Genomic DNA, 11,220 nt, shown 5'->3' with positions numbered 1-11,220 from the left:
ATAAAACAATCTTTTACTTTTGTCTTCAGGACTGAAAGCTCAAGGAAGCCTCTTTGAGGTAGAACAGTCGGCACGTCACCTGAAGGTCACGGGTAAATAAATAAGAGGATTTAATGTGGTGACTATACTAGTACAAATTGAACTCCAAACTACTTTTATCTGAACTGTTTTATCTTGCAAAGTGGAGACAGCCCATGACACAGTGCTATTAAGCAGACACAAATTATCCCAACGGAGCAGGTTTGATGGATATGGAGGGTAGTCTTTATACCTCTGTGCTCAATGAGCAGTGCAAATCCAGTTTGTGGCTGCCATCAGCAGTGATTCTAGGTTTTCAGCCTTTGGGGGGCTCAATCTTGTATCCAAATATGAGCTACTGTGGCTCAGAGGAATGTTTCTTGCTTTAAGATTGACCGATTGTAAATTTGAATCATGCTTGACTGAGATTTTCTTTGTTTGTGACAGTAGGGGGTAGGGTTTTCATAGTGTAACCTCGGCGCACTTCAGACGCTGTTTTCAATACATAAATAAATGATCATGCAGGGCAATAGTAAAAATGATTTACACACTAGTTAGGAAAGCATTATTTGTTCATGTGGAGGTTCATTAACGTTTTTTTCGTAAAGGTGTGCGCCAGTGCTTTCACGCAGCAATGAAAACAGCCGCAAGCATTGATGTCTTGACAGAATTAGTCACAAACAAAATCAAAAAAAGTAATAGGCCTAGTCAATAAAACTCATGAAAATAAGCAGGAACTGTTATTGTGATATGTAGCCTATTATTCAACGTATAAGTTTGTAACTTTGTTTAGGTGCTATGTTGAAACCATAAAACAACCCCACAAATGTGTATTTTATTTTAATTAAGTGAAATGTATACCGCATATTAGTAGTATAACAATCATATATCACTATATTAATATGTACAAAAAGTTAAATTGTCATTTTTTTTTTGTATAGCCAATTAAATCTTCTTTCTGTTTCATTTTTAGGAGCCAATAGCTGCATATTCGTTTTTTTAAAGACATAAACTATTAAAAAGCATTGCATGTTCTTACTACTATTTGTCATCTTTCAGACACAACTAACCGACCATTAACACTATCGGTAAAATTTCGGTTTAGAAAACGGTAGTTGCAGACTAGATGATTGGCAGTTGCTGGACAGGGGAGGAGCCACAGTCTCACAGATGAGTCCTCTCTCCATTATCTTAAACTACCTCCACCCACCCCACAGTGGATCTCGCTCGCTCGCTCTCTCTCTCTCCTCCTCCTCCTCCTCTCTCTGTCCTCTGTTAATTCAGTTCTGGACAGCGCCGGGTACTGATGCTGCTGCCCGTGTAGTCGCATGTATCCTGGGGGCCTCCTCCCACTCATCACAGCTCGAGAAACCGCATGTAGAGCCGTTCGGTGTCTGTCGCAGAAAAGTCTCCGCAGTACTGCATCGGAATAAGGGCTCCTCAGTGCAAACAAATCTTCAACTGTATTCGTGCTTGTGGTTGTGGCGCTTTTCTGCATCAGCGCGAAAGGAAGTTCTGTTCAGTCGTGCGGTGGGTGAGTGATACTGTGAGATGCGTCGTGTTTAGCGCACGGAACCCCGATTTATTCGCTTAGACGGGAGAATAGAAACCCCAACAGTTAATGAAGCACATTTTAACTTTGCTTGGATTTGCTTGGAGATCTTGAACATCAGGATGTTTTGATGGGTGCTCTCCAAACCTGGTTACTGAAGAATTCGCCTTCAACAGAAAAAAAAAAGCATCGGCTGACAGTTTGAAAGGAGGACAAGCTGTCTTTCTGCACAGGATTTAAAACTACCGTCGCTTCGACATCTTTCTGAACCTATAGAGGATAGATTTTGACAGGAGAGATGAAAGTTTTTCCGGCAGTATTGTTTCTGATCACATTTTGGAGTCTGGAGTGGGAACCCGTGCTTCCCGATTCAATTATTCACATTGGTAAGTTCAGATCTCTGATGTACCATCAATGACTGTAATTCCTCACTCAAGCCACGTTGAGAAAAGCTATGCATTGTCGTGCAATTCGTTGAGATACTGAGGCCAGACTAACGTTGAAAAAGGTGGTGGGTGCAAAATCAGGTTAGATAGATGAACGTCTCCATCTGTCCTCATCAATGCGTCCATTATGTAGTCTGTACGGTGGATGAGAACAGGTGGTTTGACTGGAAATTATTCATCGCGACGCCGCAATGGATGCACGCATCATTATGACATCGTTAAAAAGAACTTGTATTTGCAAAGATCGAGTGTTGGTAATAGGATACTCTTTGAAATTGAGCGAACGCGCATGTGCGCGTGCGTGTTTGGCGATGGGCACGAGGATTGGCACTGAGCGAGATCGGATAGGGTTCAAGAGAGGTCTTAAATCAGAACTGTAAAAAAGGGTTTCTCCGAGGGACCACCGTGTGGAGGTGGAGGCCAGGGTTCTGGGGATTTGGCAGGAGGGAATTTGACGTGGGAGCATGCGCGTGTTTAATTAAATTAAAGCTTGATGCACTAAACAAATAAATATTGTAGCGCGTGTTGGCGAGATGGCGTTGTGCATGCCTGAAAGTTGGATCACGCGTTATCCATGTAGGCTAATGAATAGTGCATCCCCAAATGATCAATTTACATATGATTCTAATGTAAATGGACGAGTTGGATAAATTATATATAAAGCTAATGCATTACACTAAAAATTTATAAATTACGATAAAGGCCATAGTTTTTCTTGTTTGATGGTTTGAATTGAAGTTAGTTTCTTATTGTATTCTGTTAATTGTACGTCTTTGTTTTTGTGTTATTTACAATGCGCTTTGTTTTTGTTATTGGCCACAGATGGATAGGCCAGTTGGTTTGTTTTATCTTTAAGACATCATGTGACTATCATGTTATCTAGTCATCATGTGACCTGCCATTACCACTTGTGGTCACACACATACAATTTAATGATGTAAAGTATAGAGTTAAATCATGTAAACTAAAATAGGCTACTAAAAGTGATCTCGTAATGCGCGTAACATACCTGTATTTTTCATTTAGTCTCAGAATCCTACTAGTATCTGCCAAACACAGTTGTCAGTTTTACAGTAGCCTACTTTTCTTTCTTTTTTTTATAACTGTGTTCGTATTTTACTCATTTGATGGATGAAGTTGTGATAATTTAGTGGGGTGAAAAAAACTGACTTGTGCATAAGAAATCTACCAAAGCAAACAGGTGGTCTACAAGACATTCAAGATATTTAATCTCAATCAGAAATGCTTTTCGCCACGTAGCCTACGGTTCTTTGCACAGCGGTGTACCTTAACATGAAACAATAAATAAGATTAAAAGCATAGCCTACAGAAACAAATTAATCTAGCCTACGTTTACGCCTCCTCTTTATTGCCGTACAATGCTTTTGCGTGTTTCAGAGGGACATAGCTTTGACAGATTTGCTTGCCATTAGTAAGTCTCTCCTAATCGGTCCTCTGCAATACCTCAACTGAAAACGTGACGTCGTTTCTTTTCAGCGAGACGACTGATGAAGGCATTTTATCACACGCGCTTTCCTTGATTGCAGAGGAGCCTTTCTAATGATGTGCACACCAAGAGAAGTATCTCGCGAGTCGCGCGCCGTGCGCTGCATCGCAATGCTGCCGCTCCTTTAGGAGCCCATTGAGAGAGTCACAGTGATTTATGTGTGTGGAGAGCCCCGAGTGTCCAGCAGTATGCGGGTGCATCTCCAAATGCGCCCTTTAGTGCCGACCAATAAGTGCCAGGAGACGGCATAGTCCAGCTTCGAAGTTGGTTAGAGACTGGGGATTAGGTAATTAAATTAGCGGCTTGGTGCCCCACAACTGTTTGGTTACAAACATGCTTGTCCTAAACTTCAAATTCTAGTTTTGCACTTTACAACTTCTAGTATTACACTTTTTAAGGTCCCCTACAGACCCATTGTCACACATATTGTTGCTCATAAATAAATTTATATTTATTTGCAAATAAATACATATCAATTTGTTATTGTACACTCTAAAAATGCTGGGTTGTTTTAACCAAATTTTGGGTAAAACATGGTCATGGACAAACCCAGCCATTGGGTTAAAAATGTAACCAAATGGCTGGGTTTGTCCACATTTTACCCCAAATTTGGTTAAAACAACCCAACATTTTTTAGAGTCTATATTGTATGTTATTGTATACCAATTATTGTTTGAGTTCTAAAATTAAAAAAAATGTTTTTTACTTCAAGTTATTTTGAGATCAAACGATAATTGACAGACCCCCTGCCTCACCAACATCAGACCCCTGTTGTAGACCCCTGTGCTAGGTTGCTCTTTGCTCATCTATGAATGCTTTTTGTGAGATATTTGCATTCCTCATTTTGTGTTTCAACCATATAGTGATCCCTTTAAAGAGACATGTAATATTCATATTTTTTCCTCAGATGCATTTTTCAGATGTCTAATTGGTTAGGCGCACAGTATGAATTTTGCAGTACCCATTTCATTCGGATGAAATCTACTCACCCCTGTCTGTGTTCACAATAGATGTTGAGCTTGGACTAGATTTTGTCTGTGACAGTTTTAATGGTATGGATCGCCCTCATTCTCAGGAAGATTTGACATATTGAGAGCACGTCTGGGGCTCTTAGGGGATATCACAATACTCTCCACTGACAGTGCGTGTGTGTTTTCAGTCTGTCTGAAGATTCCTTGTAATATAGGGTGCGTGTATGACTTTTATTGCACGAGTGAAGAGAATAAGACCGAGGGGGGACAATATCAAAGCTGGTGAGGGAATCAAATCATCATCCCCTTCCTTTGCACAGTCATGGTTAGTTGCATGTTAAACTCTAAAGCCAGAGGAAATTGTAGATTATAATCCTGAGCATTGCATTGTAGGTGGGACAGATGGGTTGTGCCATTTTGTTGATCTATTTCTGGACCGAACTGATGTGGCCTCCATCCCAAGAACATGGTGATAATGAGATGTGCTAGCCTGAAGACTATCCTTCATAGTCTTTCTTAATCTCTCTCTCCCCCTCTCTCTCCCCTTCTTTGTAGTCCTGCAATATAAATTTGAAGGTAATGAGGAGCGGTGCTTGTAAGATGTTTGTTTTGATTGGATGGCTGTATTGTGCCTGCTCAGGTGTTGTAACAGATAATGAAAAGTTGAAACGCCAGATAAAGAAGGCTTTTCCAAAGATGATTAGGTGATTAGTTTTAGGCTGGGGTTATTATTGTGGCATTAACAGAAGCATTCCTTTATATTATGGTGGAAATGTTCTCAATTAACTGGCGCATTTTGCAACATCCTGAGTTCTGAGTCGAAAGCATGATTTCTATAAGTGGTGACTCATATAATTGGATGAAAAATGTACTTTTGTAATAGTGTTTGCATATAAATGTGTCTTTGCAGTGTGTGGACAAAACCACCATACAATGAAAAAAAAAAATCCATTCACTCCTTTTTTTTATAATCCTCAAAAACACTCAATCAAGCCATTTGAATTTTCTGAGCAATAAGAGTCATATTGCTCAAGCTCCGCCCACAATCACTGACGGACTGTCCCGTATTAGCATATTTCCGCCTTCAGCCATTTGTCTTGTGTTGACACCCTCCATGGCAAAGAGGTGTGGGCTCATTATCATTTAAAGAGACATGCACCGAAACGGGTCGTTGTGAACAGAGCTGTTTTTGAGGTAAAAGGGTGTTGTTTTACACAACCATTGAGGAACTTTAACCAAAGTATGTTACAAACTTTACATGAAGACCCCCAAAGAATCATACCAACTTCCGATTAACCCCTTTAAGATGTCAGAATGGCTGATATTGTTCGTACGTTTATGCATGACCAGAAAGGCACCTTTTATTCCAGTCCGTTCTCTTTTGACCATACGTCAACATCCGACGTTTTAGGGTACCCTTAAACGTCAGTTAGATGACTCTAACTCTAAATCTAAAACCCTGCCCCAGACCTAAACCTACCCGCGTCATCTAACTCAGTGGTTCTCAAAGTGGGGTCCGCGGACCCCTGGTGGTCCGTGAGCTAAAGCCAGGGGGTCCGCGAAATAATTTATAACAACCTAACGTTTTTTCCGTGCTATAAGTCATGTTTTCTTTATCATCTGAAAACATGCTATTTATTCCTAAGTAACTTATATAATGCATTTAACATCAAAGTAGACACTTAAAGTTTTCTATAGATAGATAATCTATGTCTATGCGTCAAGTAGACTATTCGCTGCTGTTGATTTTGCAGGACGTGCGCCAGAAAGGAGACAGATCGACGGCATGAATCCGCATCCAGTTGTTTTCTGTATTTTTAAAAGGCATGACATTTTGTAGTCATTTATAATGTAGCCTATACACAATTAAAAAATGGACACTTTACCGTTTCGGATGATGCACTCTTGTCTTATCTATGACCATAAATAAGAGTATTCCTGTTTCCACTGCTGAGGAAAAATTCCCACGTAATCGCGCGCCCGTCTCGCGTGCGCGCACAATAGTTGGTTCTAGCACTGCTAGATTTGACATTAGAAGTCTGATCATTATCAAAATAAAAGTGCATAGGGACAGGGCCGAACCCATTGAGGTTGCAAGGATGCACATCGCGATGATAACTGACCTTCTCGTCTGAGCTGCTTCAGCAGACTAACAACGATAGCTCAATGTCAAAATGTTTGAGTCGGAGTGAACTCAAAGTTCTCTGCACGACTCGAATCCCCGCACGACGTTTCTGTCAACGGTCATAAAGTGCGAGATAAGATGTAGGCCTAAATTAACATTAAACAGCTGTTTTAGATAAAAGTTTTAAAAAACGACTGAAACAATCAGTTTGCAAAGTATTAACCGAGCTCAACTTTAACAAAGGAAAAAGCAGGTCAAGAGAAACATACTGTGCCCATGAGATTAACATTATGGATTCATATATTTAACATATACTGTATGTTTTTTTTTTTTTAGCTAATTACAGTAGCTCAAATTAACAATGCACACACCTATTAAACATAATGCCATTATCACTGTATTTATAGGCTTATGGGCTTTATTTGTGTGCAGAATAGACCTAATCATTGAAACATTTCTCTTTTAAGGCCATTCCTGTTTGGAATATGTGATAGTGTTTCGTGACATCTTGACAAAAAAAATGTATGCCACTGCCCACTGACATGCTTCTAAATCTATAGTTATCCAATTGTGGGGCCTTAAAACACCTTAAAATGCACATGTGTAGATCAAGAACATCAAAAATTCCTAAGTGAGGGATCCTAAGTGATTCCTAGCAAGATCACTTTTGGGACCTCAGTAGGCTATTTAGAAATTCCTGCCCTGGGTGGAGACCATTCATTTTGGGCAAAAATATTTCATTAGCCGCTCACACATTAACTTTGTGCTCAATAACGGTTATAAATATGAGGGGGGTCCTTGGAATTTTTTTTCCCCTGAAAGGGGTCCCTGACTCCAAAATGTTTGAGAACCCCTGATCTAAGTGACGCTAAAGGTAAAGCGTCGGTTGGTTGACGCCCTAGGATCGTCATCTAACTGACGTTAAAGGGTACCCTAAAACGTTGGATGTTGGCGTATGGTCAAAAGCGTCAGTTATATGACGTCTTGGGATCAGAATGTGTTATTTATTCCTAAAGAAGTTTTGGTAACACTTTACAATAAGGTTCATTAGTTAACATATTTACTAACATGCACTAACCATGAGCAATGCATTTGTTACTGCATTTGTTCATCTTTGTTAATGTTAGTTCATGAAAACACAGCTGTTCATTGTTTGTTCATGTTAGTTCACGGTGCATTAACTAATGTTAACAAGATTTTAATCAAGTATTAGTAAATGTTGAAAATAACATTAACAAAGATTAACAAATGCTGTATATGTGCTATTCATTATTAGTTCATATTAACTAATGTAGTTAACTAATGTTAACTAACGAACCTTATTGTAAAGTGTTACCGAAGTTTTATTCTTTTATGTAAGGGCATGGGTTATTAAAAATAGCTTGTGTAATTAATCTTACATGAACACTATTTCTTTCAGTTGATGAAAGGCCAGAAAAGGTGTGACAAAAAATAAAGGTTGTTCAGGGGTGCTGCTTGCAACTTTTGCATTTCTTACTCTGGAATTTTTCCCAGAACCATTAGGTAACTTTTGATCTTTTATGCTTCTATATCACCAATCTTTCAAGAAACCATGCAAAGATCATTTGGACTTTTAGATTAATTCTGAGAAATGTTTCACTGGCACCTGACCTCTTGAGTTTCCCTCACTGACAATTGTGCATTTTCTCAGAAATTACCATGTGATGTAATGTCATGTGCATCATACACAATACATACAACAATCAGTCAAAAGTAAAGAAAATAGCATTTACCATCAACAACCATGTTTTATCTGGAAGTACTAGTATGAAATATTTATAATAATCTTAGATCTCTCTCTCTCTCTCACACACACACACACACACACACACACACACACATACACACATAAAAAAAAAATATATATATATATAAATCTTACTGAGCAAACTTTTGATATTATAGTATATACGAAATATAGAAAAGTCATGCATTTCATGTTTGTTTAACCTAACCAGCTCATTTGAGTTAGGACGTGTGATGAATTTGATTTTCAAAAAAAAATTATTTAAAAAAAATATATAATAAAAAAAAAAAAAAAAAAAAAATATATATATATATATATATATATATATATATATATATATAATTGAAGTCATTTACCACACAGAAAATGAGGGCTAATGGGGAGTTATTATGTTACCAGAACATATGAGAAAGTTTCACTATCTCTCTTTGTGTGCATTTGTTTCAATCTTACACTACTTTTGAAGTTTTAGAAAGAGGCTTTACCCGCTGTCATGAAATTTTGAGGATGTAAGGGACCAGTTTTTCCTCTATTGTCTCATTGAATTCATGACACTAAGACATTGAGAGATTTCTACTGTTTAGTAGACAGGCTCCCAGTCGATTGCAATGCAGCGCTACGCTGAACACATCAATCAAGGCTTGCTGCGGGCGTTATGGTTTGTTACAGTGTTGCAATTACAAAACATGCGCTTGAAAAGAGTGTTTCGCCTCAATAACCGCTACTCGATCGTCCATAATATCCCCATGCAAATGTGATGCTTGTATTGTAATAATGTTGGCTGAACTCAAAAACAACACAAAAGTATGGGTGGTTCCTGACTAACAAATGCTGTTACTCTAGGAATGATGTTTGTAAGATTTAGAAAACTCCTAGAACATGTGCAGATGAAAAGTTGTAAACAACCATGCTGTAATAGCATGTAGACACCTTTTCAAGAATCACTCTAAAGGGAGCGAGTCTCCTTTGAGGACTTGTGCCTCTGATCATTGCAAGCTCTTTCACAGGGAGCCTTGGGCCTCCTCCTTTGACTTTTCTCTCTCATTCTTTCATTTTCTTTCTCTGTCTGTATCTTTCTCTTCTTTTTCCACCTGGCCCCGTTCAATAGCTTTCTGCTCTGATCTGCTTCGAAAACCCACAAGTTAAGTTTGTGTTTCTTACAGTCCTTATGCAGTCACTCCCCTGTAGATGGCAGTAGTGAGGCTGGATGTGTGAAATGCAGTACTCTCATGTGTTTACTGCCATCCTCGAATTGTGAATCACAGTCATTTGCAGGTAGCCGGTTGTACTGCAAAGAACATATTTTTATTTTCGGTTACGATTACACTTTTGGTTTCATTGCTTTCTCATGACAAGCTTTGACACTTTCTATCTTTTACCATCCCTCTCTCTCTCTCTCTCCATCTCTTTTGCACACACTTCCCCAAAACTGGTGCACTTTTCATTGTGCTTGTAAAAAAAAAAAAGCTGTCTTCTCATTTGCATAGAATGGTTTTGCCTTTTTCTTCTGAGTCTGTGGTGGAAGCCTGTTTTTGCCTCTCTGTAAAACAAGTAATTGTCCTATGATTTTTTAAATTAACCACATTGAAAAATATAAAGTCCAAATTATTAGAAATAAAGAATCGCAAGAAAAAATGCAACTGTCATATATAAAGTATCAATTGTGAGATATAAAGACAAAATCATGAGGGGGAAAAAAAATCGCAATTATGAGAAATGGTTACAATTGGGAGATATAAAAATGTAATTGTCTGAAATAAAGTCGCAATTACGGGTAATAAAGTTGTTTCAGTAATATCAATTGTGAGAATGACAAAAATCTGTAGCGTCTCACTTGTGAGATGTAGTTACAATTAAAATAAATAGTCAGTATTAAGATATTAAAATCAAATTTCTCAAAAAATGTGATAAAGTAGTTTTATTTTAATTCTATTTCTTTAAAGGAGGAACCTTCTACATCTCTAATTATCTGAACTCTATAAATATATTTATATGATAATTTACTCACCGTCCATGTCTTTCTTTCTTCAGTCGAAAAGAAATTAAGGTTTTTCATGAAAACATTCCAGGATTTTCTCCATATAATGGACTTCAATGGGACCCAAACGGTTCAAGGTCCAAATGAGTTTCAGTGCAGCTTCAAAGGGCTTTAAACGACACCAGACGATGAATAAGGGTCTTATCTAGCGAAACGATCGGTGATTTTTAAAAAATAAATAAAGTTTAAGTTTTATAAGCACAAATGCTCACCTTGCTCTGTTCTGTGATGAGCGTTCGTGACTCTCTTATTCAAACTCGTTCATCAAAATTAAATCTTTTTTCAAGTCATGACTCGAAGGGTCCTAGATAAGACCCTTATTCATCATCTGGTGTCGTTTAAAGCCCTTTGGAGCTGCACTGAAAATCTCATTTGGACCTTGAACCGTTTGGTTCCCATTGAAGTCCATTATATGGTGAAAATCCTGGAATGTTTTCATCAAAAACCTGAATTTCTTTTCGACTGAAGAAAGAAAGACGTGGACATCTTGGATGACATGGGGGTGAGTAAGTTATCAGCAAAAGTTAAAAAAAAAAAAATGAACTACTACGTTAAGGTGTAAACAGGCTTCCTAGTGTTCTGATGGTATTACATGGTTGATATTGATGTTTGATTGTTAAATTACACAAGTTATGAATTGTGCAGCTATACTTATGCAAATACCTTATTCAATTACTCTGTTCAAAGCATAAGTCTTGTAAATCTTAAAAAGTTAATCTTTAAATCCTCTTTGGAAAAAGCCTGCTCTAAATGTGGATATTGTTGTTTGGTCTCACTAATTCCTCTGATTTTTCC

General features: G+C 38.1%; 1 protein-coding gene across 4 annotated transcripts in view; it reads left to right on the top strand.

The window, feature by feature from the left end:
- The first annotated feature begins 1,236 nt into the window (after nucleotides 1–1,236).
- Nucleotides 1,237–11,220, top strand: part of grid2 (glutamate receptor, ionotropic, delta 2) — a 427,585-nt gene continuing 417,601 nt past the window's right edge. For 2 of the 4 annotated variants that reach the window (XR_005623733.2, XR_005623736.2), the window contains exon 1: nucleotides 1,238–1,956. Coding sequence is in view for 2 of the 4 variants with exons in the window: in XM_039679496.2 (XP_039535430.1) it covers nucleotides 1,869–1,956 (88 nt within the window). In the remaining 2 variants the exon portion in view is untranslated. Of the gene's footprint in view, nucleotides 1,957–11,220 lie in introns of all 4 variants that reach the window. The other 2 variants (XM_039679496.2, XM_039679482.2) reach the window with 2 other exon arrangements.

The sequence above is a fragment of the Pimephales promelas genome, chromosome 14, assembly GCF_988280905.1.
Source record: "Pimephales promelas chromosome 14, fPimPro1.hap1.1, whole genome shotgun sequence".
NCBI lineage: Eukaryota > Metazoa > Chordata > Actinopteri > Cypriniformes > Leuciscidae > Pimephales > Pimephales promelas.
This window is presented reverse-complemented; position numbering and strand designations above follow the sequence as displayed.